This window comes from Cherax quadricarinatus, chromosome 57 (assembly GCF_038502225.1).
Source record: "Cherax quadricarinatus isolate ZL_2023a chromosome 57, ASM3850222v1, whole genome shotgun sequence".
NCBI lineage: Eukaryota > Metazoa > Arthropoda > Malacostraca > Decapoda > Parastacidae > Cherax > Cherax quadricarinatus.
In genome coordinates, this window is record NC_091348.1 from 10,363,059 (window position 1) to 10,390,837 (window position 27,779).

At 40.2% G+C, this 27,779-nt stretch overlaps 1 protein-coding gene across 10 annotated transcripts in view; it reads left to right on the plus strand.

The window, feature by feature from the left end:
* The window catches only part of LOC128693462 (serine/threonine-protein kinase VRK1), a 285,870-nt gene that overhangs the window by 112,633 nt on the left and 145,458 nt on the right, over positions 1–27,779 (plus strand). For all 10 annotated transcript variants that reach the window (XM_070097347.1, XM_070097350.1, XM_070097351.1 and 7 more), the window contains exon 3: positions 10,042–10,394. In XM_070097347.1, coding sequence (XP_069953448.1) covers positions 10,042–10,394 — 353 coding nt within the window. The remainder of the gene's footprint in view (positions 1–10,041; positions 10,395–27,779) is intronic.

Sequence of the window (27,779 nt, forward strand, 5' to 3'; positions counted from 1 at the left end):
ATACACTGTAAAGTCACTGTTTTACACCAAAAACACGGTCATTTTTTTTTCTCGTTACGCACTGTGTGCTACAGGATTTTTTTTTATACTATGCACACTGACCACATAGACCCATTCTTTCATATGTAGGCCTACCAGCTTTCTCTCGCTAGATTTGAAGGCGCTAGAATTTACGCGTACTAGTACGTCAATAACCCTGGTGCATAAGCTGTACTAGTACGTTGGAAACCCTGAAAGTGTTAAACATTTCACTGTCGAGACCCCTGCTCACAAACTTGCTCTGTGTCAAAGAATTGTGTAAAAAAAAAAAAAAAAAAAAATTCTTATGAAATGACGGAGAATCTTTTTCCCTATGGTAATGACACCAAAAGTATGAAATTTGATGGAAGGCTTATAAACTTACGCTCTCGCGAAGTTAGCGGTCTCGGCGATATATGTACATCAGGGATTTCACCCACTGAGCCCTATTTTCGGCCAGTTTCTTTGTTCCAATCGACCAGACTCGTAGCTATTTCGCTAGAACTCCGTTTGTTCTATCAATTGAGTACAAGAAACCGCCAATTTCCGAAACGGCTTTCTCCTCCCCATGAAGGTCTGATTCAAAATCACCATCTTTAAGAAGCTCTCGAATTTGAGGACCATTGAAGACTCCCTCTCTTATCATAGCGTCGCTCAGTGAGGGGAATTTTGATGTTCAATACTTGTATCCCTGACTGGATGTGCCTATAGCTTTTACCAAGTTTTTTATGAGCCCCAATTTGTGTAGTGGTGGTAACAAAATTTTGTTTGGTTCAATGAGAGGTGGATGGTGAACATTTTTCATCTCAGGCTCTAGTGATTGACAAGGTGGCCAGTCTCTCTTGATATAGTGGGAACCTCTTGCATGGATCCCATTCACATAGAAAGCAGCAGTACTTGATGTATCCATCCTGCAAGCCCATCACAAGAGTAACAGCCTTTAACCTTTTCAGGGTTTCGGAATTACTAGTACGGCTTATGCACCAGGGTTTTTGACGTACTACTACGCCTAAATTCTAGCTCCTTCAAATCTAGTGAGAGAAAGCTTGTAGGCCTATGTATGAAAGAATGGGTCTATGTGGTCAGTGTACGCAGTATAAAAAAAATCCTGCAGCACAGTGCGTGATGAGGAAAAAAAAACTGTTTTTGGATTAAAACAGCGACTTTGCACTGTATTTTTGTATGGTATTTATTGTTGTATTCTAGTTTTCCTGGTCTCATTTTATAGAATGGAATACATATTACAGAAATTGAGATGATTTTGACTGGTTTTACAATGAAAAGTACCTTGAAATTGAGCCGAAATGTTCGATTTTTACCAAAGTTCAAAAGTAAACAAATCATGGTATGCTTCCAATACACATCAACTGGCAAGTCTAATATTCTTTCACAAGTGCGCTGATATTATTTATACCATTTCTACACTAATGCAGTAGTCTGCATAGCAGTAAATCTTCTATTTTTTGTGAGAATAAAAATTCAAAGCGGAAAGCAAAAGAATGTAAGAGGGGCGTTGGGATGTGACTAATGAACAGAGGAAATGTTACTTTAGTGCCAGGAATGTCTTTCTTGTTTATTCTGGACCCTATTCGGAAATTGGTATCTTTTGAAATTTGTGTGAAATTGGCAAAATTGCTAAAATCTGACCACTTTATTGGATAGTTAAAACCGGTAAATGGGTGGTTTCTTGTACTCATTCGATAGAAAAAATGGAGTTCTAGCGAAATAGTAATGATTTTTGTCGACTAGTACACTGGAATTGGCAGAAAATAGGGCTCAAAGTAGGCAAAATCGCCGATGCATAAGCATTGTCGAGACCGCTAACTTCCCGTGAGCATAATTCTGTAAGTTTTCCATCAAATTTCATAATTTTGGTGTCATTATGATCGGGAAAAGATTCTCTATCTTTTCATAAGAAAAAATAATTTTTTTTTAAATTTGGCGACCCTGAGAACAAGTCTCGGAGAGGGCCTGGTGGCCCTGAAAGGGTTAAGTCACCATAGAGGTGCCATTGATGTTCATATTTCATGCATTGCAACATATGCTTTATATTCTCACAAGTTTCTTTCATATGTGGTGCATAGCCTACAGGAATTAATAGTCTACTATTGCTGTTATGCAGCAAGACACCTTTCAGACTCATTTCTGATGAATGTAAGAACAGCCTCCAGTGGCTGGGTTCGTAGTCGATGCCAAGTGCTTCAATCAGACAATTAATATTGTTGCAGGCCACTAAATCACCTTCCATTACAAAGAAATCGTTGAACTGTTGAGGAAGGTAATGAAATTTTGAAATCTTCACATAAGCTGCTGTGAGGTTTCACTGTTGAAGATGAGAGCCTAGCAACTCTGCCTTATTTTTGAGTAGTTGCAGATCCCTGACAAAGTCATGGAGTTTCCCTTTTGTTACAAGATATGGCCTTGAGGAGTGAGCTTCATCAAAGTTTCGGTCACTGTAATCCAGCACTGTCATCTTTCTCTTCTTCCTCCTCACCACTTTCTTCATCTGACTCGAAGGATACTGAAGTTGGTGCATCAGGAACAGGTCGACCTTTTCCATGTGGAACTGGGCGAATAGCTGATGGAATGTTTGGATATTCGATGGACCCCCTTTTTTTTTTTTCTTTGACAAGCCCTTTTGTTCTGGAGGTAACATGTAGAAATAAAAATTTTTGGTATGGTCTGTTGGCTCTCGCCATGTCATTGGCACAGCAAAAGGCATTGCTTTCCTCTTCCTGTTCAACCATTGGGGAAGGTTAGTAGTACAATTGTTGCAGCATATGGGTGGAGCCCAGTTCTTATCCTGGTCACTAATCTTGCATCCAAAATATAGGTGATATGCCTTTCTAGCCATAGCAGTTATACGGTGCTTCTGTTATGTAAACGTCACCTCACCACAAATGTATCAGAAGTTGTCTCCCCTATTCACACAAGTACGAGGCATCTGAAAGAAGAAAACAACAAACAGTTAGAAGATAAACAAAAAATTTATTCATTAATTTATCATTATAATACACAGCATGACAGCTAAGCAGAAGTATTTATATCATTCAGTAGGAAAATAAAATTAATATGCCTCACATGCATATCAATAGCTTGCTCAGTGATTATTACAAGTTTAAAGAAGTGTTTGGCTAATAAAATTACCTACATTTCACCTCAAAATATAAACTTTCACAGCACATCCACCACCTATGAGTGCTGAAACAATAATGAGAGGCAATGAGACTGTGAGCGTGGTAAGAAACACACTGCTGCAAGCCTGTTGGAGCCTGTGTAACACAAGTGTATATTGAAAAGTAGAGCTAACAAACAATTTTAACCATGATATTCATTATCAATGACCTAAAATTAGTTGAAAATTGCTACTCTGGTCTTGGAAACATTTTGGTTGTTGACCAGTGTTATTTTTCAACTCCTCTGTATCCCGCTATATGGTTTTGAATACTGCAATTCTTTGTACACCCAGTTATTTTGGTAATGTGATTTTCCTCTGTCCGTTTCTGATCTTCATTTGATTTCTTCTTCAGCACAGTCAGAAACTATAACTGTTCAGTTATATAAAAATGACCTAAGTATATTCTCATTAATGTCCTTTTCTCTGTTTACAGTTTTCCTTATTAGCTTAGAATAGTTTGCTAATACAGCCTTTGAATTTTAGGACTTGGATGCTATGGGCTTAAGTCTCTTTCATTCTGTTACTGGAATGATTAACCCTTTCACTGTCACAAGCCCAATTCTGAAACTGTCTTCCTATGTTGCAAAATATTTGAAAAAAAAAAAAACAAATTCTTGCCAAAATGTTAGGATTAATTTGCTAAATAATGTTTTAAGCCCCCCCCCCCCCCCCCCCTTTTTTTTTTTTTTTTTTTTTTTTGCAATTGGTAATTACCGAGATACAGGGGCATAAAATTGGCAGAAAATTAGCCATGTATGGCAACAGCGGCAAATGCCGCTCACCTGGTACACTTGTACTTACTCCCATTAGAAGGTATCTTGTATTTTCCAATATTTTTTTTCCAAGTAACTTACGTGGCCTGTGAGACCAAAGTAAGGTACATATATGCACTCGTTATATGCAACACAATAACTGCACAAACATAGGTATAACATTCCACTGAGCTAGGCAGGCCTAGAGATGGCAGCACCATAGTGCCGCAGAATATGAACTCGGCTGGCAGACTGCAGTGGTTATCTACATTCGCTCGGCCATGATTGTCAGAAAAGCATTCAAAATGCTCTAAATCGTCGAAATATGCAATGAAAAACCATTTCAACCCATTTCTCTAAGTTCTTTAATGTTGTTATTTTTTAAAAAATATTTGTTTACAAAACTTGTTTACACAAACCAGAACAAAAAATGGTTTACTACTATTGTTCTATAATATATATACACACATATAGTCACTGGATACTTTCAAAAAACTGCTATTTGCTTCTGGAAGATTGGTGTGTGTGTGTGTGATAGAGAGAGAGAGAGAGAGAGAGAGAAAGAGAGAGAGAGAGAGAGGGGCATGCATGCACCTACCTACCTACCTACCTACCTACCAGAAGCTATTAGTTCTATTGAAAGTAGGTATACTTACCTACTTTCTTTCTTTTCTTTTTTCTTCCTTCTGGTGTTTTGTGCATTGCTTTCGGTCACAAACTCCTCAAAACCATGATATTCATCTTAAGAGACACTTCCATCTGTGTTAGAGCTATCACTTGAGAAGATAGAAGTCCCAGATTCTCTGGAGTCAGATATTTCTTGCCATATTTCTTACTGCTAGGGATGCTGAACAAGGACTACTGAAATGGCGTTTCCACAATGCACCACTGGCTCCCCGATTTTTTTTAAACTGCACACACTGACCACATAGACCCATTCTCTCACATGTGGGCGTACCAGCTTTCTCCCACTTGATTTGAAGCCGCTAGAATTTACACGTATTAATACGTCGGAAACATTGGTTTGTAAGACGTATATATACGTCCAAAACAGTGTAAGGGTTAAGGTCACTTTAGGCCATTGTGTCAGAAGATACAAGTCATATTACAAATACCAGGTAACCATGTCATAAGATTTTCTTGATGAGTAATCCAGTAGTAAGAATTTAGGTTCCTTGTATGCTTGTTAAGTAGCATGACTCTTGCAGTATTTTACTGCTTGGAAATTTCATACTTGAGAAGGGAAGGGGCTGTCACATAGATGTATGTTATTGATACCTGGAGTATACCTGGAGAAGGTTTGGGGGTCAACGCCCCTGTGGCTTCATCTGAGACCAGGCCTTGTGGTGGATCAGGGTCTGATCAACCAGGCTGTTACTACTGGCGGCATGCAAACTGACATATGAACCACAGCCCGGCTGGTCAGGTACTGACTTTAGGTGCCTGTCCAGTGCCTTCTTGAAGATGGCCAGGGTTCTATTGGTAATCCCCCTTGTGTATGCTGGGAGGCAGTTGAATAGTCTTGGCCCCCTGACACTTGTTGTGATATCTCTCAGTGTACTTGTGGTGCCCCTTTCTTTTCACTGGAGAAATGTTGCATCTCTTGCCGAGTCTTTTGCTTTCATGGGGAGTGATTTTTGATTGCAAGTTGGGTACCAATCCCTCTAGGATTTTCCAAGTGTATATTATTGTGTATATCTCTTGGCTGGGTTACATTGAATACAAATCAAGGGACTTAACCGTTCCCAGTAATTTAGGTGCCTTATTGTACTTACGTGTGCCGTGAAAGTTCTTTGTACATTCTTCAGGTCAGCAATTTCACCTGCCTTGAAGAGGTAGTTAATGTACAACAGTATTCCAGCCTAGAGAGAACAAGTGAATTGAAGAGAATCATCATGGGCTTGGTGTCCCTAGTTTTGAAAGTTCTCATTATCCATCCTGTCATTTTCCTAGCAGATGCAGTAAATACATTAATGTGGTCTTTGAAGGCGAGATCCTCTGACATTATCACTCCCAGGTCCTTCACAATACTTTTTCACTCTATTGTATGGTTAGAATTTGTCATGTACCCTGATACAATTTTAATTTCCTCAAGATTTCCATATCTGAGTAGTTGAAATTTCTCTTCATTGAACTTCATATTGGTTTGAGTGGCCCATTTGAAGATTTGTTTGATGTCTGCTTGGAGTCTTGCAGTGTCTTCAATGGAGGACACTGTCATGGCAATTCAGGCATCATCCACAAAGGAAGACAAAGAGCTATGGCTTGCGTGTCTCTGTGTCACATAAGAGGATGAGGAATAGGATGGGAGGAGTACTCTGCCTTGTGGAACAGAGCTTTTCACCATAGCTACTTCGGACTTTACTCTGTTTACTATTACTCTGTGTTCTATTTGTCAGGAAGTTATTGATCCATCAACTAACTTTCCCTGTTATTCCTTTATCATGCATTTTGTGCGCTATTACACCGTGGTCAGACTTGTCGAAGGCTTTTGCAAAAGTCTGTGTATACTACGTCTGCAGTTTATCCTCTACAGCATCCAGGACCTTGTCATAGTGATCCAGTAGCTGGGACAGGCAGGAGCAACTTGCTCTAAACCCGTGTTACCCTGGGTTGTGTAATTGATAGGTATCTAGGTGGTTGGCAATCTTGCTTCTTAAAACCCTTTCAAAGATTTTTACGATATAGGATGTTAGTGCTATCGGTCTGTAGTTTTTTTGCAATTGCTTTACTGCCACCTTTGTAGAGTGGGGCTATGTCTGTTGTTTTTGTGGGATGACCTCTGTATCCATGCTCCCTCTCCAAAGAATGCTGAAGGTAAGTGACAGGGGCTTCTAACAGTTCTTGATGAACACAGAGTTCCATGAGTCTGGGCCTAGTCCTGCACATAGATCCCTCAGATAAGCTGGGAATGGTAAATTTTGGCCTAGATATGAAAGAATGGGTCTATGCACTGAGTGTGCACAGTATAAAGAGTAAATCGTGCTCCTCCTGACTTTGAGGTGTTTTCTAGAATGTTTTTTATGGTTTTATTGACTGTATCTTGGTATTTGATAGAATGGAAGATATACTACTGAAATAGAGAAGATTTTGGTTGGGTTCAGCAGTGAAAGTAGCTTAAAATTAGGCTTAATTAGCAGAAATTTTAAATATTTTCTGATTTTTCAGAGGATGGCTAAGGCCCCCAATATACCCCCAGGTCTGTTTTATGTTTTTTTAATAAGTTTGGTTCAATTATTGGGATACCATAAAGCATGACCAGTCATTCCTTGTTCTGTTTTATTATCTGAGAAATAGGGTAAATCTCTAAGTTTGTGTGATTATGAATTCAAAATGGAAGGTAAGCGTAATATAGAAGAACCTGGGGGTGTGATTAATGAACAGTGATGTTTGTGCCTGGAATGTCTGTATTATTTATTTTGGACTGTTTTTAAACTGGATTTTTTTTTTTTTTTAATTTTGTGTAAAGTTGGCAAAATTACCTACTTCTATTCACTTTATAGTATAGCTGTAGTAGCTGAATGGTGGTTTCTTTGAATGGAGGAATGGAATTGGCTTATAATAGGACTAAATTGAGCAAAATTGCCATTGCATAAATTACACCCAGACCTGTAACCATTCACATGCATAATTTTTTTAAGTTTGTCATCAAATTTTTCAGTTTTTGCATTATTACCTTCAGGCAAAGATTCTCGGCCATTTCAGTTTTTTATATCTGTTTTTTTTTTTATTTTTTTTTTATCACACTGGCCGATTCCCACCAAGGCAGGGTGGCCCGAAAAAGAAAAACTTTCACCATCATTCACTCCATCACTGTCTTGCCAGAAGGGTGCTTTACACTACAGTTTTTAAACTGCAACATTAACACCCCTCCTTCAGAGTGCAGGCACTGTACTTCCCATCTCCAGGACTCAAGTCCGGCCTGCCGGTTTCCCTGAACCCCTTCATAAATGTTACTTTGCTCACTCTCCAACAGCACGTCAAGTATTAAAAACTATTTGTCTCCATTCACTCCTATCAAACACGCTCACGCATGCCTGCTGGAAGTCCAAGCCCCTCTCACACAAAACCTCCTTTACCCCCTCCAACCTTTCCTAGGCCGACCCCTACCCCGCCTTCCTTCCACTACAGACTGATACACTCTTCAAGTCATTCTGTTTCGCTCCATTCTCTCTACATGTCCGAACCACCTCAACAACCCTTCCTCAGCCCTCTGGACAACAGTTTTGGTAATCCCGCACCTCCTCCTAACTTCCAAACTACGAATTCTCTGCATTATATTAACACCACACATTGCCCTCAGACATGACATCTCCACTGCCTCCAGCCTTCTCCTCGCTGCAACATTCATCACCCATGCTTCACACCCATATAAGAGCGTTGGTAAAACTATACTCTCATACATTTCCCTCTTTGCCTCCAAGGACAAAGTTCTTTGTCTCCACAGACTCCTAAGTGCACCACTCACTCTTTTCCCCTCATCAATTCTATGATTCACCTCATCTTTCATAGACCCATCCGCTGACACGTCCACTCCCAAATATCTGAATACATTCACCTCCTCCATACTCTCTCCCTCCAATCTGATATTCAATCTTTCATCACCTAATCTTTTTGTTATCCTCATAGCCTTACTCTTTCCTGTATTCACCTTTAATTTTCTTCTTTTGCACACCCTACCAAATTCATCCACCAATCTTTGCAACTTCTCTTCAGAATCTCCCAAGAGCACAGTGTCATCAGCAAAGAGCAGCTGTGACAACTCCCACTTTGTTTGTGATTCTTTATCTTTTAACTCCACGCCTCTTGCCAAGACCCTCGCATTTACTTCTCTTACAACCCCATCTATAAATATATTAAACAACCACGGTGACATCACACATCCTTGTCTAAGGCCTACTTTTACTTGGAAATAATTCCTCTTTCCTACATACTCTAACTTGAGCCTCACTATCCCCGTAAAAACTCTTCACTGCTTTCAGTAACCTACCTCCTACACCATACACTTGCAACATCTGCCACATTGCCCCCCTATCCACCCTGTCATACGCCTTTTCCAAATCCATAAATGCCACAAAGACCTCTTTAGCCTTATCTAAATACTGTTCACTTATATGTTTCACTGTAAACACCTGGTCCACACACCCCCTACCTTTCCTAAAGCCTCCTTGTTCATCTGCTATCCTATTCTCCATCTTACTCTTAATTCTTTCAATAATAACTCTACCATACACTTTACCAGGTATACTCAGCAGACTTATCCCCCTATAATTTTTGCACTCTCTTTTATCCCCTTTGCCTTTATACAAAGGAACTATGCATGCTCTCTGCCAATCCCTAGGTACCTTACCCTCTTCCATACATTTATTAAATAATTGCACCAAGCACTCCAAAACTATATCCCCACCTGCTTTTAACATTTCTATCTTTATCCCATCAATCCCGGCTGCCTTACCCCCTTTCATTTTACCTACTGCCTCACGAACTTCCCCCACACTCACAACTGGCTCTTCCTCACTCCTACAAGATGTTATTCCTCCTTGTCCTATACACGAAATCACAGCTTCCCTATCTTCATCAACATTTAACAATTCCTCAAAATATTCCCTCCATCTTCCCAATACCTCTAACTCTCCATTTAATAACCCTCCTCTCCTATTTTTAACTGACAAATCCATTTGTTCTCTAGGCTTTCTTAACTTGTTAATCTCACTCCAAAACTTTTTTATTTTCAACAAAATTTGTTGATAACATCTCACCCACTCTCTCATTTGCTCTCTTTTTACATTGCTTCACCACTCTCTTAACCTCTCTCTTTATATCTATATATTATATATTATTATCTTTTATATCTGTATATTATATAAATGTGGACACTGAGCAATATTAATTTCAGGGATCTGGACAGTGAAAAGTTTAAAGTGATATAGAACTGTACAAATAGTACTTTTGGGTAAAGGCACAATACTGTATTATTTGACATGTAGGAATATTTGACTTTGATAAGGCATGCAGATGAACATATGAACTATTAGAGAAATGTCATATAGTTACCCCATTTCTTTTGTAATTTTTTTTCTTATGTTTTCTCAGGTGTTGGTGGATTTGGAGAAATCTATTTGGCTTCTTGTGAAATTGATAAGCCTGTGAGTAATTCTGCTGATTATGTCATCAAAGTAGAACCACACAGGAATGGACCTCTGTTTGCTGAAATGCACTGTTACATGCGAATTGCTAGGCCTGAACATATTGAAACGTGGAAGAAAGAAAGAAAGCTGAAACGACTGGGTATGCCAAAATACTTAGGATCTGGTTCATTTGAATACAACAAAGAAAGATACAGATTTATGGTAATGGAACGATTTGGTCGTGACCTTCAAAAGATTTTGGAGCAACACAGCAAGAGATTCTCATTCAAGACTGTTTATCAAGTTGGCATTCAAATTGTAAGTAATTTCAGTATTTAAAATAGTATTTATAACTTTGCAAGAAATTTTATTTTTTGCCTTAGTGTAAGTATTTTAGGCTGCAAGAAACGAGGTACAGTGGAACCTTGGCACTCGAACAGCTCCCCACTCGAACAAGGCTCGGCACTCAACCAAACAAACAACAAATGTGACCTGCCAGAACTTCGCTGTAAACTTTTTTTTTTTTTTTTTTTTTTTTTTTGGTCTTTTTATATTTGTATAAATAAGTCACCATGGGGCCTACGAAGATTAGTAATAACAGCCAACCAAAATGAAAATTGGTTGGGAAGAATTCGTTTGATACTCAAATGGATCATGACTTGAATAGCCTTCTGGAACATATTAAGTTTGAGTACTGAGGTACCACTGTATACATTTTACAAATCTGTTTTAATCTCAGTAAAAAAAAGTTTGCAGATTTTTCACATTCAGGAAGTACTTTCAGACTACTAATGTGTTAAGTGGCACTAATTGCTCATTTATTGGTAAACGAGGTATATTTTCTTTTACTTTCATGAAGTAGGTTCAGCTGTGTTAAATTATCAAAGAACCTTTTATGATTTGTTCAGTGTTAAATTTTTGTAAAGGCTTAAATAATACAAATACAGTGAAACCTCGACTTACGAGGGTCCCGACGTAAGAGTTTTTCGAGTTGCGAGCCGTTACTCAGTCGATTTTTTGCTGAGTTACAAGCCAACATCCAAGTTCTGAGCGAGCTTGCCCCACTTCCCCGTGAACCCACAACCCGCACACCTTGCTTGTTTATCTAGGATTTCATGCTTTAATTCCTCAGACATCATCCTCTTTTCCTTCTGAGCACTGTCCTTTGCACTTACATAGGACCCATGGTTAGAAAAAAAGAAATTTGGCAAAATAACTGTAAAAATGCAAGCAGAGCATGACAAAAATGCTTCCACAGTGAGGTATACAGTGCACTTAGTTGGCGGCATTCTGAAGCTCTCATTATTATAATTATTACTATTATTATTAGTACACCTAACATCCGACTTACGACCTGCTCGACATACGTCCACTCGACTTATGGCAGCTGGGCTGGGCTGGCTAATGCATACCTCTGTACAATATTTGACAATACTCGGGGCGGCAATGTGTCATGCAGGCAGCATCAGTTTGAGTAACCCTGCCCTATCAGCAGCATCATACTGTATTAACTCTACTAACTGGACAGTAAATTTCACCATGGCCCCTAAGATGAAGTCTGAATCTTGCACTGGAGATTGTGGCAAGAAAGGCTCTTACTCTCGAACTCTCTATTTGTTTTCAGTGTTGCACATAAACCTGTCTGTATCTATCTGCCTGTATATCTGTATCTGTCTGTCTACCTGTATGTGTTTGTCTACCTGTGTGTCTGTCTTTGTCTACCTGTGTGTCTGTCTTTCTATCTACCTGTGTGTCTGTCTTCTGTCTACTTGTGTCTTTCTGTCTACCTGTGTGTGTCTTTCTATCTACCCATGTCTGTCTTTCTATCTACCTGTCTGTCTTTCTGTCTGCTTGTCTGTCTCAGAGCCACTCATCAACCCTTTCAGGGTCCAAGGCTAAAATCTGAAGTGGTGCTCCAGTGTCCAAGAAATTTTGAGAAAAAAAAAATTATTTTTTTTTCTTACAGAATTAAAGAGCATATTTTTGTGAAGGTAATAAGACAAAAAAAAAAATTCTGATCAGTACTTACCGAGATAGTGCCGAGAAGTTTGTCCAAAATGAGCTGGTGGCGGCAACATCGACGATTTCCACATACGCGCATTACTTTATTTAGCAGTTTTTGTAGTTTTTTCTTTTCTTTTCCAATTTGTTTCTTTTCCTACCAACAATCAGGGCCTGAGAGACCAATACTGTATACATGTATAATATATATATATAAACTCGCTGTACTGAACACAATAACCGCACTAAAGTTTTTATCATATTATTGTTTACCACTGTTGTTTATTACAATAAACATGCACAAATCTTGTATAATACTAATGTTCTATCATATATTTACATATTTACAATCACTGGACATGGTTTTAGAACTGCTGGAGCTTGTGGAACTCCTTGAAACAAGGCACCATGCACAGAGGTACCTTACATTCCTCACACATAAACCGAGTGTCTTTGCGTCTTTGTTGCCGTCGTTTTGTTTGTGCACAGACGATGCATCTCTTCTGAGTTGAAGGAAGCTGTATTATGAAATGATCACCTTCCCTCCTCAAGTGCTTGGGTATATCCTGAGGAGTTCGAGGACCTTGTTGTGTAGCAGGTGTTGTTACCTGGTACTTCATTATGAGGTGTCTGACAACAGACAAACAAAACTCACCATACGGTGGTCTGTTGCCAGTCTTCATTTGGTACATATTATATGCATTGAGCATTGAAATGTCCATGAGATTGAAGAAAAATTTCATGTACCACTTGTAACTTTTACGAACACAATCAACAAAACCAATCTGCATGTCACATTTGTCAACCAAGTGCATGTTTTGTGTATAACCAATCGCTGTCACTGGTTTTCGAATACGTTCATTAGTCACTCGATCAACTTTGCCACTGTCTTGCATTTCATTACGGTGAATGGTTGTCAACAATGTGACATCTCGTTTGTCATGCCACCGTAATGCCATGATGTCATTGGCAGTAAACACCTACACGTCATCCCCACGAACACCTGCGTTGAGCCTGGGCATGTTTACGATTAGAACTCACTGTGCCACACACATCTGTCTTGTTCACTCGCAAGAAATCACAGAGTAATGGGCTTGTGTACCAGCTATTGGTATATAATGTATGCCCCTTACCAAGATAAGGTGCCATCATGTTTCTCACTACTTCACCTGAGATACCCAATAACATCTTGGTATCTTTCAGTGTTTTACTTCCCGTGTATACAACAATATCCAATACCAGGCCACTGTCACAGTCACAGAGTACAGTTTTATACCAAAGCGTTTCCTCTTGCTTGGTATATACTGCTTGAATGACAGCCTACCATAGAACAAAATCAAAGACTCGTCAATTACAAGATTCTTGAATGGATAAAAGTACATGCGGAACTTTTGTTTGAGATACATAAAAACATTTCTAATCTTGTATAGCCTGTCACTTCTGTCAGGCCTGGTTTTGTCAGAGAAGTGCAACATACGTAAGAGTAAGATAAACCTGTTCACTGGGATGATTTCACTGAAGACCGGGGTAGAAATTAGCCGATCTGTGGACCAGTATGCTTTTATATTATGCTTATAGACATAAAGCATAAGCATTATTGTTGCAAAAAGCAAATACATTTCTGCAACAGTCGTCTCTTTCCACCGGTGTGGTCTTGACTGCGGTGATAGATCGTATTTGCCATGGTGTACTCAAAATCCTTATTGCTTTCCCTGACAATGGCTGGTCAAAAAATAATTCAAAGAATTCCAGTTCATTGGCCATGGTTCCAAGGGGACAAGTAGGTAGAATTCCACTTTGAGAGTCATCAAAGTGGTGGGACTTGGGAAGAAAATTGGGATTTTGCTGCCAATCCCAGATACGGTTTGCTGGTGGATACTGGACATCATAGGCTGGTTGTGCGGGTTGTGGTGGGCTGGTGGCTGACGCTCCGCTTTGTCCTTGAACTGAGGAGTCAGCAGCGTGGGTCCCAGCCTGGGCTGGTGAGTCACGCATGGCCGTGCCACTACCATCACCACTACCACCATCCACTGATGCCTGTGGTCTATCCATGCCATGTGTAGCCACATCATCCTCACTATCACTATCTATACCTGGTGTAGGGCCACAGGATATACTCCGGGATGTACTCCGTCCCCTGGGCACAGCATAGGGTACACTACCCGAGCGCATGCTCACTACTCGAATGATCGTCAAGAGCAATAAAATCACAATCCACGTCACTATCATCATCATTACTGAAGTCAGAGGCCTGGCCACGCGAAAATAATAGTTTTCTCTTGCGTTGAGGTACAACTGACCGTGACTGAGGAGTGCCCACACCAGAGGTAGAAGGTTGAGGATTGTCAGGGTTTTCTGCACTGTTATCGATATCCTGGTCATTCCTTTCAGTCACTAACTGATCAAAGCCAAAGAACTTGTCTTCATTTCCACTTCCATCAGTGTCAGAACAATCAGATAGGACGAGGAGAGTCCCAATTTTCCGTGGAGTGAGACTGCCTTGCGACGAGGCATGGTGAACAAGGGTAACTGAGCCGGCGTTCCCACAATGCTATGCAGGCGCGTAGATTTTTTGTTTATGGCACACACCCACCACGCGGACCCGTTCTCTCACATGTAGGCCTATGAGCGCTTTCGCGCTAAATTTGACGGCACTAGAATTTTGGCATAGATCTACGGTTTGGACACTCAACGTGAAGCCATAGATCTACGGGACGGACCTTGAAAGGGTTAAGAGTGTAATTCGTCTTGAAGACGCCAAATTAATAATGATTATAACAATAATAATCACTGAGGCGCATTAAATGTTTATAAAACGTTAATGTAGACATTTTGTTTAATCCATCTATGATTTTTTTTCAAAATTATATAAAGAACATGCTACATAACATATAATATATAAATTAACAAATACGAGATGTTTTTCTGGTCGGCTTGACAGAGTGAATAGAAACCATTCGTGTCCGGGGTGGCAACAACAACACCACCAACAATGTTTGTTTACATAACTCGCCAACCTTCTACCCCTCTCATTTATTCATTTAATCTTATTTACTCGCCTCTCACTCTACATTAAGACTACAGATATTTTAAGGTAAGTAATGAGTGTACATTATTATATTATAGTTTAATAATAATAATAATAATATTATTATAGTATTATTATACCTCCAACCCTTCCTAGGCCGACCCCTACCCCGCCTTCCTTCCACTACAGACTGATACACTCTTGAAGTCATTCTGTTTTGCTCCATTCTCTCTACATGTCCGAACCACCTCAACAACCCTTCCTCAGCCCTCTGGACAACAGTTTTGGTAATCCCGCACCTCCTCCTAACTTCCAAACTACGAATTCTCTGCATTATATTCACACCACACATTGCCCTCAGACATGACATCTCCACTGCCTCCAGCCTTCTCCTCGCTGCAACATTCATCACCCACGCTTCACACCCATATAAGAGCGTTGGTAAAACTATACTCTCATACATTCCCCTCTTTGCCTCCAAGGACAAAGTTCTTTGTCTCCACAGACTCCTAAGTGCACCACTCACTCTTTTTCCCTCATCAATTCTATGATTCACCTCATCTTTCATAGACCCATCCGCTGACACGTCCACTCCCAAATATCTGAATACGTTCACCTCCTCCATACTCTCTCCCTCCAATCTGATATTCAATCTTTCATCACCTAATCTTTTTGTTATCCTCATAACCTTACTCTTTCCTGTATTCACCTTTAATTTTCTTCTTTTGCACACCCTACCAAATTCATCCACCAATCTCTGCAACTTCTCTTCAGAATCTCCCAAGAGCACAGTGTCATCAGCAAAGAGCAGCTGTGACAACTCCCACTTTGTGTGTGATTCTTTATCTTTTAACTCCACGCCTCTTGCCAAGACCCTCGCATTTACTTCTCTTACAACCCCATCTATAAATATATTAAACAACCACGGTGACATCACACATCCTTGTCTAAGGCCTACTTTTACTGGGAAAAAATTTCCCTCTTTCCTACATACTCTAACTTGAGCCTCACTATCCTCATAAAAACTCTTCACTGCTTTCAGTAACCTACCTCCTACACCATACACTTGCAACATCTGCCACATTGCCCCCCTATCCACCCTGTCATACGCCTTTTCCAAATCCATAAATGCCACAAGGACCTCTTTAGCCTTATCTAAATACTGTTCACTTATATGTTTCACTGTAAACACCTGGTCCACACACCCCCTACCTTTCCTAAAGCCTCCTTGTTCATCTGCTATCCTATTCTCCGTCTTACCCTTAATTCTTTCAATTATAACTCTACCATACACTTTACCAGGTACACTCAACAGACTTATCCCCCTATAATTTTTGCACTCTCTTTTATCCCCTTTGCCTTTATACAAAGGAACTATGCATGCTCTCTGCCAATCCCTAGGTACCTTACCCTCTTCCATACATTTATTAAATAATTGCACCAACCACTCCAAAACTATATCCCCACCTGCTTTTAACATTTCTATCTTTATCCCATCAATCCCGGCTGCCTTACCCCCTTTCATTTTACCTACTGCCTCACGAACTTCCCCCACACTCACAACTGGCTCTTCCTCACTCCTACAAGATGTTATTCCTCCTTGCCCTATACACGAAATCACAGCTTCCCTATCTTCATCAACATTTAACAATTCCTCAAAATATTCCTTCCATCTTCCCAATACCTCTAACTCTCCATTTAATAACTCTCCTCTCCTATTTTTAACTGACAAATCCATTTGTTCTCTAGGCTTTCTTAACTTGTTAATCTCACTCCAAAACTTTTTCTTATTTTCAACAAAATTTGTTGATAACATCTCACCCACTCTCTCATTTGCTCTCTTTTTACATTGCTTCACCACTCTCTTAACTTCTCTCTTTTTCTCCATATACTCTTCCCTCCTTGCATCACTTCTACTTTGTAAAAACTTCTCATATGCTAACTTTTTCTCCCTACTACTCTCTTTACATCATCATTCCACCAGTCGCTCCTCTTCCCTCCTGCACCCACTTTCCTGTAACCACAAACTTCTGCTGAACACTCTAACACTACATTTTTAAACCTACCCCATACCTCTTCGACCCCATTGCCTATGCTCTCATTAGCCCATCTATCCTCCAATAGCTGTTTATATCTTACCCTAACTGCCTCCTCTTTTAGTTTATAAACCTTTACCTCTCTCTTCCCTGATGCTTCTATTCTCCTTGTATCCCATCTACCTTTTACTCTCAGTGTAGCTACAACTAGAAAGTGATCTGATATATCTGTGGCCCCTCTATAAACATGTACATCCTGAAGTCTACTCAACAGTCTTTTATCTACCAATACATAATCCAACAAACTCCTGTCATTTCGCCCTACATCATATCGTGTATACTTATTTATCCTCTTTTTCTTAAAATATGTATTACCTATAACTAAACCCCTTTCTATACAAAGTTCAATCAAAGGGCTCCCATTATCATTTACACCTGGCACCCCAAACTTACCTACCACACCCTCTCTAAAAGTTTCTCCTACTTTAGCATTCAAGTCCCCTACCACAATTACTCTCTCACTTGGTTCAAAGGCTCCTATACATTCACTTAACATCTCCCAAAATCTCTCTCTCTCCTCTGCATTCCTCTCTTCTCCAGGTGCATACACACTTATTATGACCCACTTCTCGCATCCAACCTTTACTTTAATCCACATAATTCTTGAATTTACACATTCATATTCTCTTTTCTCCTTCCATAACTGATCATTTAACATTACTGCTACCCCTTCCTTTGCTCTAACTCTCTCAGATACTCCAGATTTAATCCCATTTATTTCCCCCCACTGAAACTCTCCTACCCCCTTCAGCTTTGTTTTGCTTAGGGCCAGGACATCCAACTTCTTTTCATTCATAACATCAGCAATCATCTGTTTCTTGTCATCCGCACTACATCCACGCACATTTAAGCAACCCAGTTTTATAAAGTTTTTCTTCTTCTCTTTTTTAGTAATTGTATACAGGAGAAGGGGTTACTAGCCCATTGCTCCCGGCATTTTAGTCGCCTCATACGACACGCATGGCTTACGGTTGGTTGGTAGACAGCAACCTCCCAGGGAGGTACTACCGTCCTGCCAAGTGAATGTAAAACAAAAGCCTGTAATTGTTTTACATGATGGTAGGATTGCTGGTGTCTTGTCTGTCTCATAAATATGCAAGATTACAGGTATGTCTTGCTACTTCTACTTACACTTAGGTCACACTACACATACATGTACACGTTTATTTATACACACTCATCTGAGTTTTCTTTGATTTTATCTTAATAGTTCTTGGTCTTATTACTTTTCCTTTTATATCCATGGGGAGGTGGAATAAGAATCTTTCCTCCGTAAGCCATGCGTGTTGTAAAAGTCAATTAAATGCCGGGAACAATGGGCTAGTAACCCCTTTTCCTGTAAAGATTACTAAAAAGAATAAGAAGAAAATTGTCAAAGTGGGAAGTCTGAATGTGCGTGGATGTTGTGCAAATGATAAGAAAGAGATGATTGTGGATGTTACGAATGAAAAGAAGCTGGATGTCCTGGCTTTAAGTGAAACGAAGCTGAAGGGGGTGGGAGAGTTTCAATGGAGAGGAATAACTGGGATTAGGTCAGGGGTTTCAAATAGAGTTAGAGCTAAAGGAGTAGCAATAATGTTGAAGGATAAGCTATGGCAGGGAAAGAGGGAATATAAATGTATTAATTCAAGGATTATGTGGAGTAAAATAAAGATTGGATGTGAAAAGTGGGTTACAGTAAGCGTGTATGCACCTGGAGAAGAAAGAAGTGTAGAGGAGAGAGAGAGATTTTGGGAAATGTTGAGTGAATGCGTGGGGAGTTTTGAATCAAGTGCGAGGGTAATGGTGGTTGGGGATTTCAATGCTAAAGTGGGTAAAAATGTTATGGAGGGAGTAGTAGGTAAATTTGGGGTGCCAGGGGTAAATGTAAATGGGGAGCCTTTAATTGAGCTATGTGTAGAAAGAGATTTGGTAATAAGTAATACATATTTTATGAAAAAGAGGATAAATAAATATGCAAGGTATGATGTAGCACGTAATGAAAGTAGTTTGTTAGATTATGTATTGGTGGATAAAAGGTTAATGGGTAGGCTCCAGGATGTACATGTTTATAGAGGGGCAACTGATATATCGGATCATTATTTAGTTGTAGCTACAGTTAGAGTAAGAGGTAGATGGGAAAAGAGGAAGGTGGCAACAAGAAGAAAGAGGGAGGTGAAAGTGTATAAACTAAGGGAGGAGGAAGTTCGTGGGAGATATAAGCGACTGTTGGCAGAAAGGTGGGCTAGTGCAAAGATGAGTAGTGGGGGGGTTGAAGAGAGTTGGATTAGTTTTAAAAATGCAGTATTAGAATGTGGGGCAGAAGTTTGTGGTTATAGGAGGGTGGGGGCAGGTGGAAAGAGGAGTGATTGGTGGAATGATGAAGTAAAGAGTGTGATAAAAGAGAAAAAGTTAGCTTATGAGAGGTTTTTACAAAGCAGAAGTGTTATAAGAAGAGCAGAGTATATGGAGAGTAAAAGAAGGTGAAGAGAGTTGTGAGAGAGTGCAAAAGGAGAGCAGATGATAGTAGGAGAGGCACTGTCAAGAAATTTTAATGAAAATAAGAAAAAATTTTGGAGTGAGTTAAACAAGTTAAGAAAGCCTAGGGAAAGTATGGATTTGTCAGTTAAAAACAGAGTAGGGGAGTTAGTATATGGGGAGATGGAGGTATTAGGTAGATGGCGAGAATATTTTGAGGAACTTTTAAATGTTGAGGAAGAAAGGGAGACGGTAATTTCATGCACTGGTCAGGGAGGTATACCATCTTTTAGGAGTGAAGAGCAGAATGTAAGTGTGGGGGAGATACGCGAGGCATTACGTAGAATGAAAGGGGGTAAAGCAGCTGGAACTGATGGGATCATGACAGAAATGTTAAAAGCAGGGGGGGGATCTAGTGTTGGAGTGGTTGGTACTTTTGTTTAATAAATGTATGAAAGAGGGGAAGGTACCTAGGGATTGGCGGAGAGCATGTATAGGTCCTTCATATAAAGGGAAAGGGGACAAAAGAGATTGTAAAAATTATAGAGGAATAAGTTTATTGAGTATACCAGGAAAAGTGTACGGTAGGGTTATAATTGAAAGAATTAGAGGCAAGACAATGTAGGATTGCGGATGAGCAAGGAGGTTTCTGAGTGGGTAGGGGATGTGTAGATCAAGTGTTTACATTGAAGCATATATGTGAACTGTATTTAGATAAAGGTAGGGAAGTTTTTATTGCATTTATGGATTTAGAAAAGGCATATGATAGTGGATAGAGGAGCAATGTGGCAGATGTTGGAAGTATATGGAATAGGTGGTAAGTTACTAAATGCTGTAAAGAGTTTTTATGAGGATAGTGAGGCTCAGGTTAGGGTGTGTAGAAGAGAGGGAGACTACTTCCCGGTAAAAGTAGGTCTTAGACGGATGTGTAATGTCACCATGGTTGTTTAATATATTTATAGATGGGGCTTTAAAAGAAGTAAATGCTAGGGTGTTCGGGAGAGGGGTGGGATTAAATTATGGGGAATCAAATTCAAAATGGGAATTAACACGGTTACTTTTTGCTGATGATACTGTGCTTATGGGAGATTCTAAAGAAAAATTGCAAAGGTTAGTGGATGAGTTTGGGAATGTGTGTAAAGGTAGAAAGTTGAAAGTGAACATAGAAAAGAGTAAGATGATCAGGGTATCAAATGATTTAGATAAAGAAAAATTGGATATCAAATTGGGGAGGAGGAGTATGGAAGAAGTGAATGTTTTCAGATACTTGGGAGTTGACGTGTTGGTGGATGGATTTATGAAGGATGAGGTTAATCATAGAATTGATGAGGGAAAAAAGGTGAGTGGTGCATTGAGGTATATGTGGAGTCAAAAAACGTTATCTATGGAGGCAAAGAAGGGAATGTATGAAAGTATAGTAGTACCAACACTCTTATATGGGTGTGAAGCTTGGGTGGTAAATGCAGCAGCGAGGAGACGGTTGGAGGCAGTGGAGATGTCCTGTCTCAGGGCAATGTGTGGTGTAAATATTATGCAGAAAATTCGGAGTGTGGAAATTAGGAAAAGGTGTGGAGTTAATAAAAGTATTAGTCAGAGGGCAGAAGAGGGGTTGTTGAGGTGGTTTGGTCATTTAGAGAGAATGGATCAAAGTAGAATGACATGGAAAGCATATAAATCTATAGGGGAAGGAAGGCGAGGTAGGGGTCGTCCTCGAAAGGGTTGGAGAGAGGGGGTAAAGGAGGTTTTGTGGCCAAGCGGCTTGGACTTTCAGCAAGCGTGCGTGAGCGTGTTAGATAGGAGTGAATGGAGACGAATGGTACTTGGGACCTGACTATCTGTTGGAGTGTGAGCAGGGTAATATTTAGTGAAGGGATTCAGGGAAACCGGTTATTTTCATATAGTCGGACTTGAGTCCTGGAAATGGGAAGTACAATGCCTGCACTTTAACCCTTTGACTGTTTCAGGCCCCTCTCTGAAACTGTCATTCTATGTCGCCAAATATTCGAAAAAAAAAATATTTCTTATGAAAATGTTAGGAATATTTTTGTGTGTTTTAAGCCTAAAAAAAATTTTTGCCATCAGTACTTACCGAGATATAGAGCCACAAAGTTTGCAGAAAGTGACGTGTGTACGGCAACAGCGGCAACTGCCGCCCACCCGGTATTCTTTTATTTACTCTAATTCAAAGGTTTCTTGCATTTTTCAATATTTTTCTGTTCCAGGTAACTTACGTGGCCTGTGAGACCAATGTAAGGTGCATTCTTCAAATATACACTCATTGTTTCAACACAATAACAGAACAAATTTTATCACTATTAGTTTGTGTATACACTTTGTTTACACAAACAAACAATACAAAACAATGTTTATTACTATTGTTCCATAATATATATACATATGTACAGTCACTGAACACGTTCCTAGAACTGCTGCAGCTTGTGGAACTCTGTGAAACATGGGTATATGCAGAGGGGCACTTCACACTCCTTACACATAAAACGAGTGTCTCTGCGTGTTTGTGGGCGTTTTGTGGTATGCATACATACATAACACCTCTTCTGAGCATTTTTCATGGCAGTAGTAGGAGGCAGTTGTATGGGGTAGTGATCACCAGGCCTGAAACGAGATGACGTGTGTGGGCGTTGGTCTATTGCAGGAGTTGCTCCTTGGTACTTTGCAATTATTTGTCTGATTACTGACTGGCAAAATTCACCATATTTTGGTGTTTTGTTGGTCTTCAACTTGTATATGTTATAAGCATTTAGCATAGAGATATCAACAAGATGGAAAAAAAGTTTTATATACCACTTATAACTCTTGCGTACACAGTCTGCAAACCCAATCTGCATGTCACATTTGTCCACTAAGCGCATATTGAGGTTGTAGTCCATGACAGCTGCAAGCTTTAGAATGGGTTCATTAGTCTCTGTTGTCCCTGCCACTGGGTACCATTTCGTTTCTGTGAACTGATGTCAACAATGTGACATCACATTTGTCATGCCACCGAAATGCCATGATGTCATTGGCAGCAAAGGCTTGCACCTCACCTCTGCGAGTGCCAACGTCGAACCTTGGCATATGTTTACAATTACCACGCACTGTGCCACACACGCCTGTCAAGTTCACTCGCAAGAAATCACTGAGTAAGGGGCTTGTGTACCAGTTATCAGTAAATAACATATGCCCCTTACCAAGATATGGTTCCATCATTGTTCGAACCACATCACCAGAGATACCCAATAACTTCATGGTATCTCTCAAAGTATTACTGCCAGTGTACACAATGATATCCAAAACTAGACCACTTCTGTAATCACACAGTACAAATAGCTTTATACCAAAGCGTTTCCTCTTGCTTGGTATATATTGCTTGAATGAGAGTCTTCCTTTGAATAAAATCAAGGACTCATCAATAACAAGCTTTCTGAAGGGATAAAAATACATGCAGCACTTTTGTTTCAGGTACATAAACACATTTCTTATCTTATATAACCTGTCGCTTCTGTCAGGCCTGGTTTTGTCTGAAAAGTGTTACATACGTAACAGTATCAGGAAACGATTGACACCTATAATGTCACTAAAACCTGGAGTTGAAATCAGGCGTTCTGTTGCCCAGTATGTGGTGACAGTGTGCTTATACACATGTGGCATAAGCATTATTGTGGCAAAAAACAGGTACATCTCTGCCACAGTTGTCTCCTTCCACTTGTATAGCAGTGATTTTGGTGAGAGAATTGTATTTGCCATGGTGTAATCACAGTATGTGTTTGTTTCCCTGACAATGATGTCCATCAGGGGTTCATTGAAGAATAACTCAAAGCAGTCCAGTTCACTGGCATTGTTACCAAGTGGACAAGATGGCTATATTCCACTTTGTGTTTCATCAAAGTCATGGGGATTGGGAACAAACTCGTCACCGTCCTGCCAATCCCAGATGCGGTCTGCTGGTGGGGTCTGGATATTGTACCGTGGTTGTGGTGGTGCAGGTTGTGGGAGTGTGGGGTAGGGTGAGGCTGGTTGTTGTGCAGAGTCAGCAGCGTGGGTAGTAGCGTGGCCCGCTGATGGTGCCACATGGGCCATGCCACCCTCACAATCACCACCACTGCCTGCTCCATCACTCACATCATTCATACCCATCGTTACAATATCGTCATCTTCACTATCAGGTCGTGGTGTAGGGCCATGGGATGTGCTCCCAGAGTTTCTCCTTCCCTTTGGAACAACATATGAAACACTACCAGACCGCATGCTACGTCGTACATACTGCCGCTTCACTGGGGAATATTCACTCTCACTGTCACTAGAACTGCTTTCAATGACCTTGAAATCACTATCACTGCTAACATCTGGGTGTTGTACACGACCAAATAGTTTCCTCTTTCGTCCTGGTACAGGCGAACGTGAACGTGAACAAGCCGGCCCAGCACCAGAGGTGGAAGGTTGTGGGTCATCTGGGTTTTCATCACTAATTATGTTATCCTGGGCACTTTTTCCGGTAACACTCACTTCAAAACACTGGAATTCACTGTCACTGACATTTTCATCGCTGTTAGAGCTATCACTTGGGAACAAAAGACCTCCAATCCGCCGAGGAGTGAGGAACTTCTTACCGAGAGGCATGGTGAAAATGGACTAACAACATGGCGTTCGCACAATGCACCACTGGGTCCCAGATTTTTTTTCACAGGGTGCACACCGACCACTGAGACCCATTCTCTCTCATGTAGGCCTACCAGGCCTTTCCTGCTTGATTTGAAGCCGCTGGAATTTGTGCGTATAAATACGTCAGAAACATTGGCTCGTAAGACGTATTTATACGTCGGAAACAGTCAAAGGGTTAAATTAGGGGTTTGGGATATTGGCAGTTTGGAGGGATATGTTGTGTATCTTTATACGTATATGCTTCTAAACTGTTGTATTCTGAGCACCTCTGCAAAAATAGTGATTGTGTGAGTGTGGTGAAAGTGTTGAATGATGAAAGCATTTTCTTTTTGGGGATTTTCTTTCTTTTTTGGGTCACCCTGCATCGGTGGGAGACGGCCGACTTGTTGAAAAAAAAAAATATTAATGTTAGTACATATGTATTATTGTAATAATAATAATTATTATTATTATTATTAATTTAGGGCACTGTAGCACAGATCCACTGTTTAGCACTTTGGATTTTTTGGGTTATCCTAGGTAATTTATACTATGTATGATAACTTCACTTACGTGTACCTATGAGAGAGAGAGAGAGAGATACAGGGAGAGAGAGAGAGATACAGGGAGAGAGAGAGAGATACAGGGAGAGAGAGAGAGATACAGGGAGAGAGAGAGAGAGAGACAGAGAGAGAGAGAGAGAGAGAGAGAGAGAGAGAGATAAAGAGAGAGAGACAGCCACATTCAGTCAGCCAACCACCCAGCCGGCCAGCCAGCCGGATACGTATTACACATGTTCCAGAGTTGTTTCTCTTTACTTAGGGTATAGGTTATACTACATTCTGGCAGGATGACACTACCAGTGGTACTCTCCCATTCCACTGTGTCGACAATACATAAAGTTAACAGTAAAATATATTGCTGTATGCGATGTAAAATTTACAATACAGTTCACTACCATGTTTACATTATACACAGTACATAAATAATTAAAATATGACAATAAAAGAAAATTATGGTAAAAAGAATGAAATAATGATAGTACATTTCATTACAGTACTATGGAGGTAGTTTAGGTAGGAAATGTTTGACGTTATGGCTTACCCAGTATGTCGGCAATTTTCAAAGGTTCGACTTGCGTCCATTTTGACTTAAGACCAGTTGGTCAGAACCATGCTTGGTCGTAAGCCGGATGGTAGGTGTATTAATTATTATTATCAATTATTATTAATTTAGGGGATGTGTAGATCAAGTGTTTACATTGAAGCATATATGTGAACAGTATTTAGATAAAAGTAGGGAAGTTTTTATTGCATTTATGGATTTAGAAAAAGCGTATGATAGAGTGGATAGGGAAGCAATGTGGCAGATATTGCAAGTACGTATATGGAATAGGTGGTAAGTTAGTAAATGCTGTTAAGAGTTGTTACGAGGATAGTGAGGCTCAGGTTAGGTTGTGTAGAAGAGAGGGAGACTACTTCCCGGTAAAAGTAGGTCTTAGACGGGTGTGTAATGTCACCCTGGTTGTTTAATCCTTAAACGGTCCAAACGTATATATGCGTTCATGCGCGTAGCGCCCCAAATGTATATATACATTTTCTTTATCATTCATTCAACATTGCCACAATAAGCCTGAGTCACCTAGACATGAGAGAATGGGTGTGCGCACTCACTGTGCACCATATTAAAATAATTGGGCATGCCTGGGTACCATATGCTCTTTTTTCCTTTTAAAAGAAAAGATTTTTTTTCCTAAAAAAATTTGGGGCGCTACGCGAGTGAACGTATATATACGTTTGGACCGTTTAAGGGTTAATATATTAATATATTTACATTTATTAAATAATGTTTTTTTTTTTATTAGCACACTGGCCGATTCCCACCAAGGCAGGGTGGCCCAAAAAAAGAAAAACTTTCTCCATCATTCACTCCATCACTGTCTTCCAGAAGGGTGCTTTACACTACAGTTTTTAAACTGCAACATTAACACCCCTCCTTCAGAGTGCAGGCACTGTATTTCCCATCTCCAGGACTCGAGTCTGGCCTGCCGGTTTCCCTGAATCCCTTCATAAATGTTACTTTGCTCACTCTCCAACAGCACGTCAAGTATTAAAAACCATTTGTCTCTATTCACTCCTATCAAAGACGCTCACGCATGCCCGCTGGAAGTCCAAACCCCTCGCACACAAAACCTCCTTTACCCCGTCCCTCCAACCTTTCCTAGGCCGACCCCTACCCCGCCTTTCTTCCACTACAGACTGATACACTCTTGAAGTCACTCTGTTTCGCTCCATTCTCTCTACATGTCCGAACCACCTCAACAACCCTTCCTCAGCCCTCTGGACAACAGTTTTGGTAATCCCGCACCTCCTCCTAACTTCCAAACTACGAATTCTCTGCATTATATTCACACCACACATTGCCTTCAGACATGACATATCCACTGCCTCCAGCCTTCTCCTCGCTGCAACATTCATCACCCATGCTTCACACCCATAGAAGAGCGTTGGTAAAACTATACTCTCATACATTCCCCTCTTTGCCTCCAAGGACAAAGTTCTTTGTCTCCACAGACTCCTAAGTGCACCGCTCACCCTTTTCCCCTCATCAATTCTATGATTCACCTCATCTTTCATAGACCCATCCGCTGACACGTCCACTCCTAAATATTTGAATACAGTCACCTCCTCTATACTCTCTCCCTCCAATCCGATATCCAATCTTTCATCACCTAATCTTTTTGTTATCCTCATAACCTTACTCTTTCTTGTATTCACTTTTAATTTTCTTCTTTTGCATACCCTACCAAATTCATCCACAAACCTCTGCAACTTCTCTTCAGAATCTCCCAAGAGCACAGTGTCATCAGCAAAGAGCAACTGTGACAACTCCCACTTTGTGTGATTCTTTATCTTTAATTCCAAGCCTCCTGCCAAGACCCTCGCATTTACTTCTCTTACAACCCCATCTATAAATATATTAAACAACCATGGTGACATAACACATCCTTGTCTAAGGCCTACTTTTACTGGGAAATATCCTCGTAAAACTCTTCACTGCTTTCAGTAACCTACCTCCTACACCATACACCTGCAACATCTGCCACATTGCCCCCCTATCCACCCTGTCATACGCCTTTTCCAAATCCATAAATGCCACAAAAACCTCTTTAGCCTTATCTAAATACTGTTCACTTATATGTTTCACTGTAAACACCTGGTCCACACACCCCCTACCTTTCCTAAAGCCTTCTTGTTCATCTGCTATCCTATTCTCTGTCTTACTCTTAATTCTTTCAATAATAACTCTCCCATACACTTTACCAGGTATACTCAACAGACTACAGTTAGAGTAAGAGGTAAATGGGACAAACAGAAAATGCCAACAGCAAGGAAGAGGGAGGTGAAAGTGTATAAACTAAGGGAGGAGGAAGTTAGGGTCAGATATAAGCAACTATATAAAAATAACCTATAACTATAT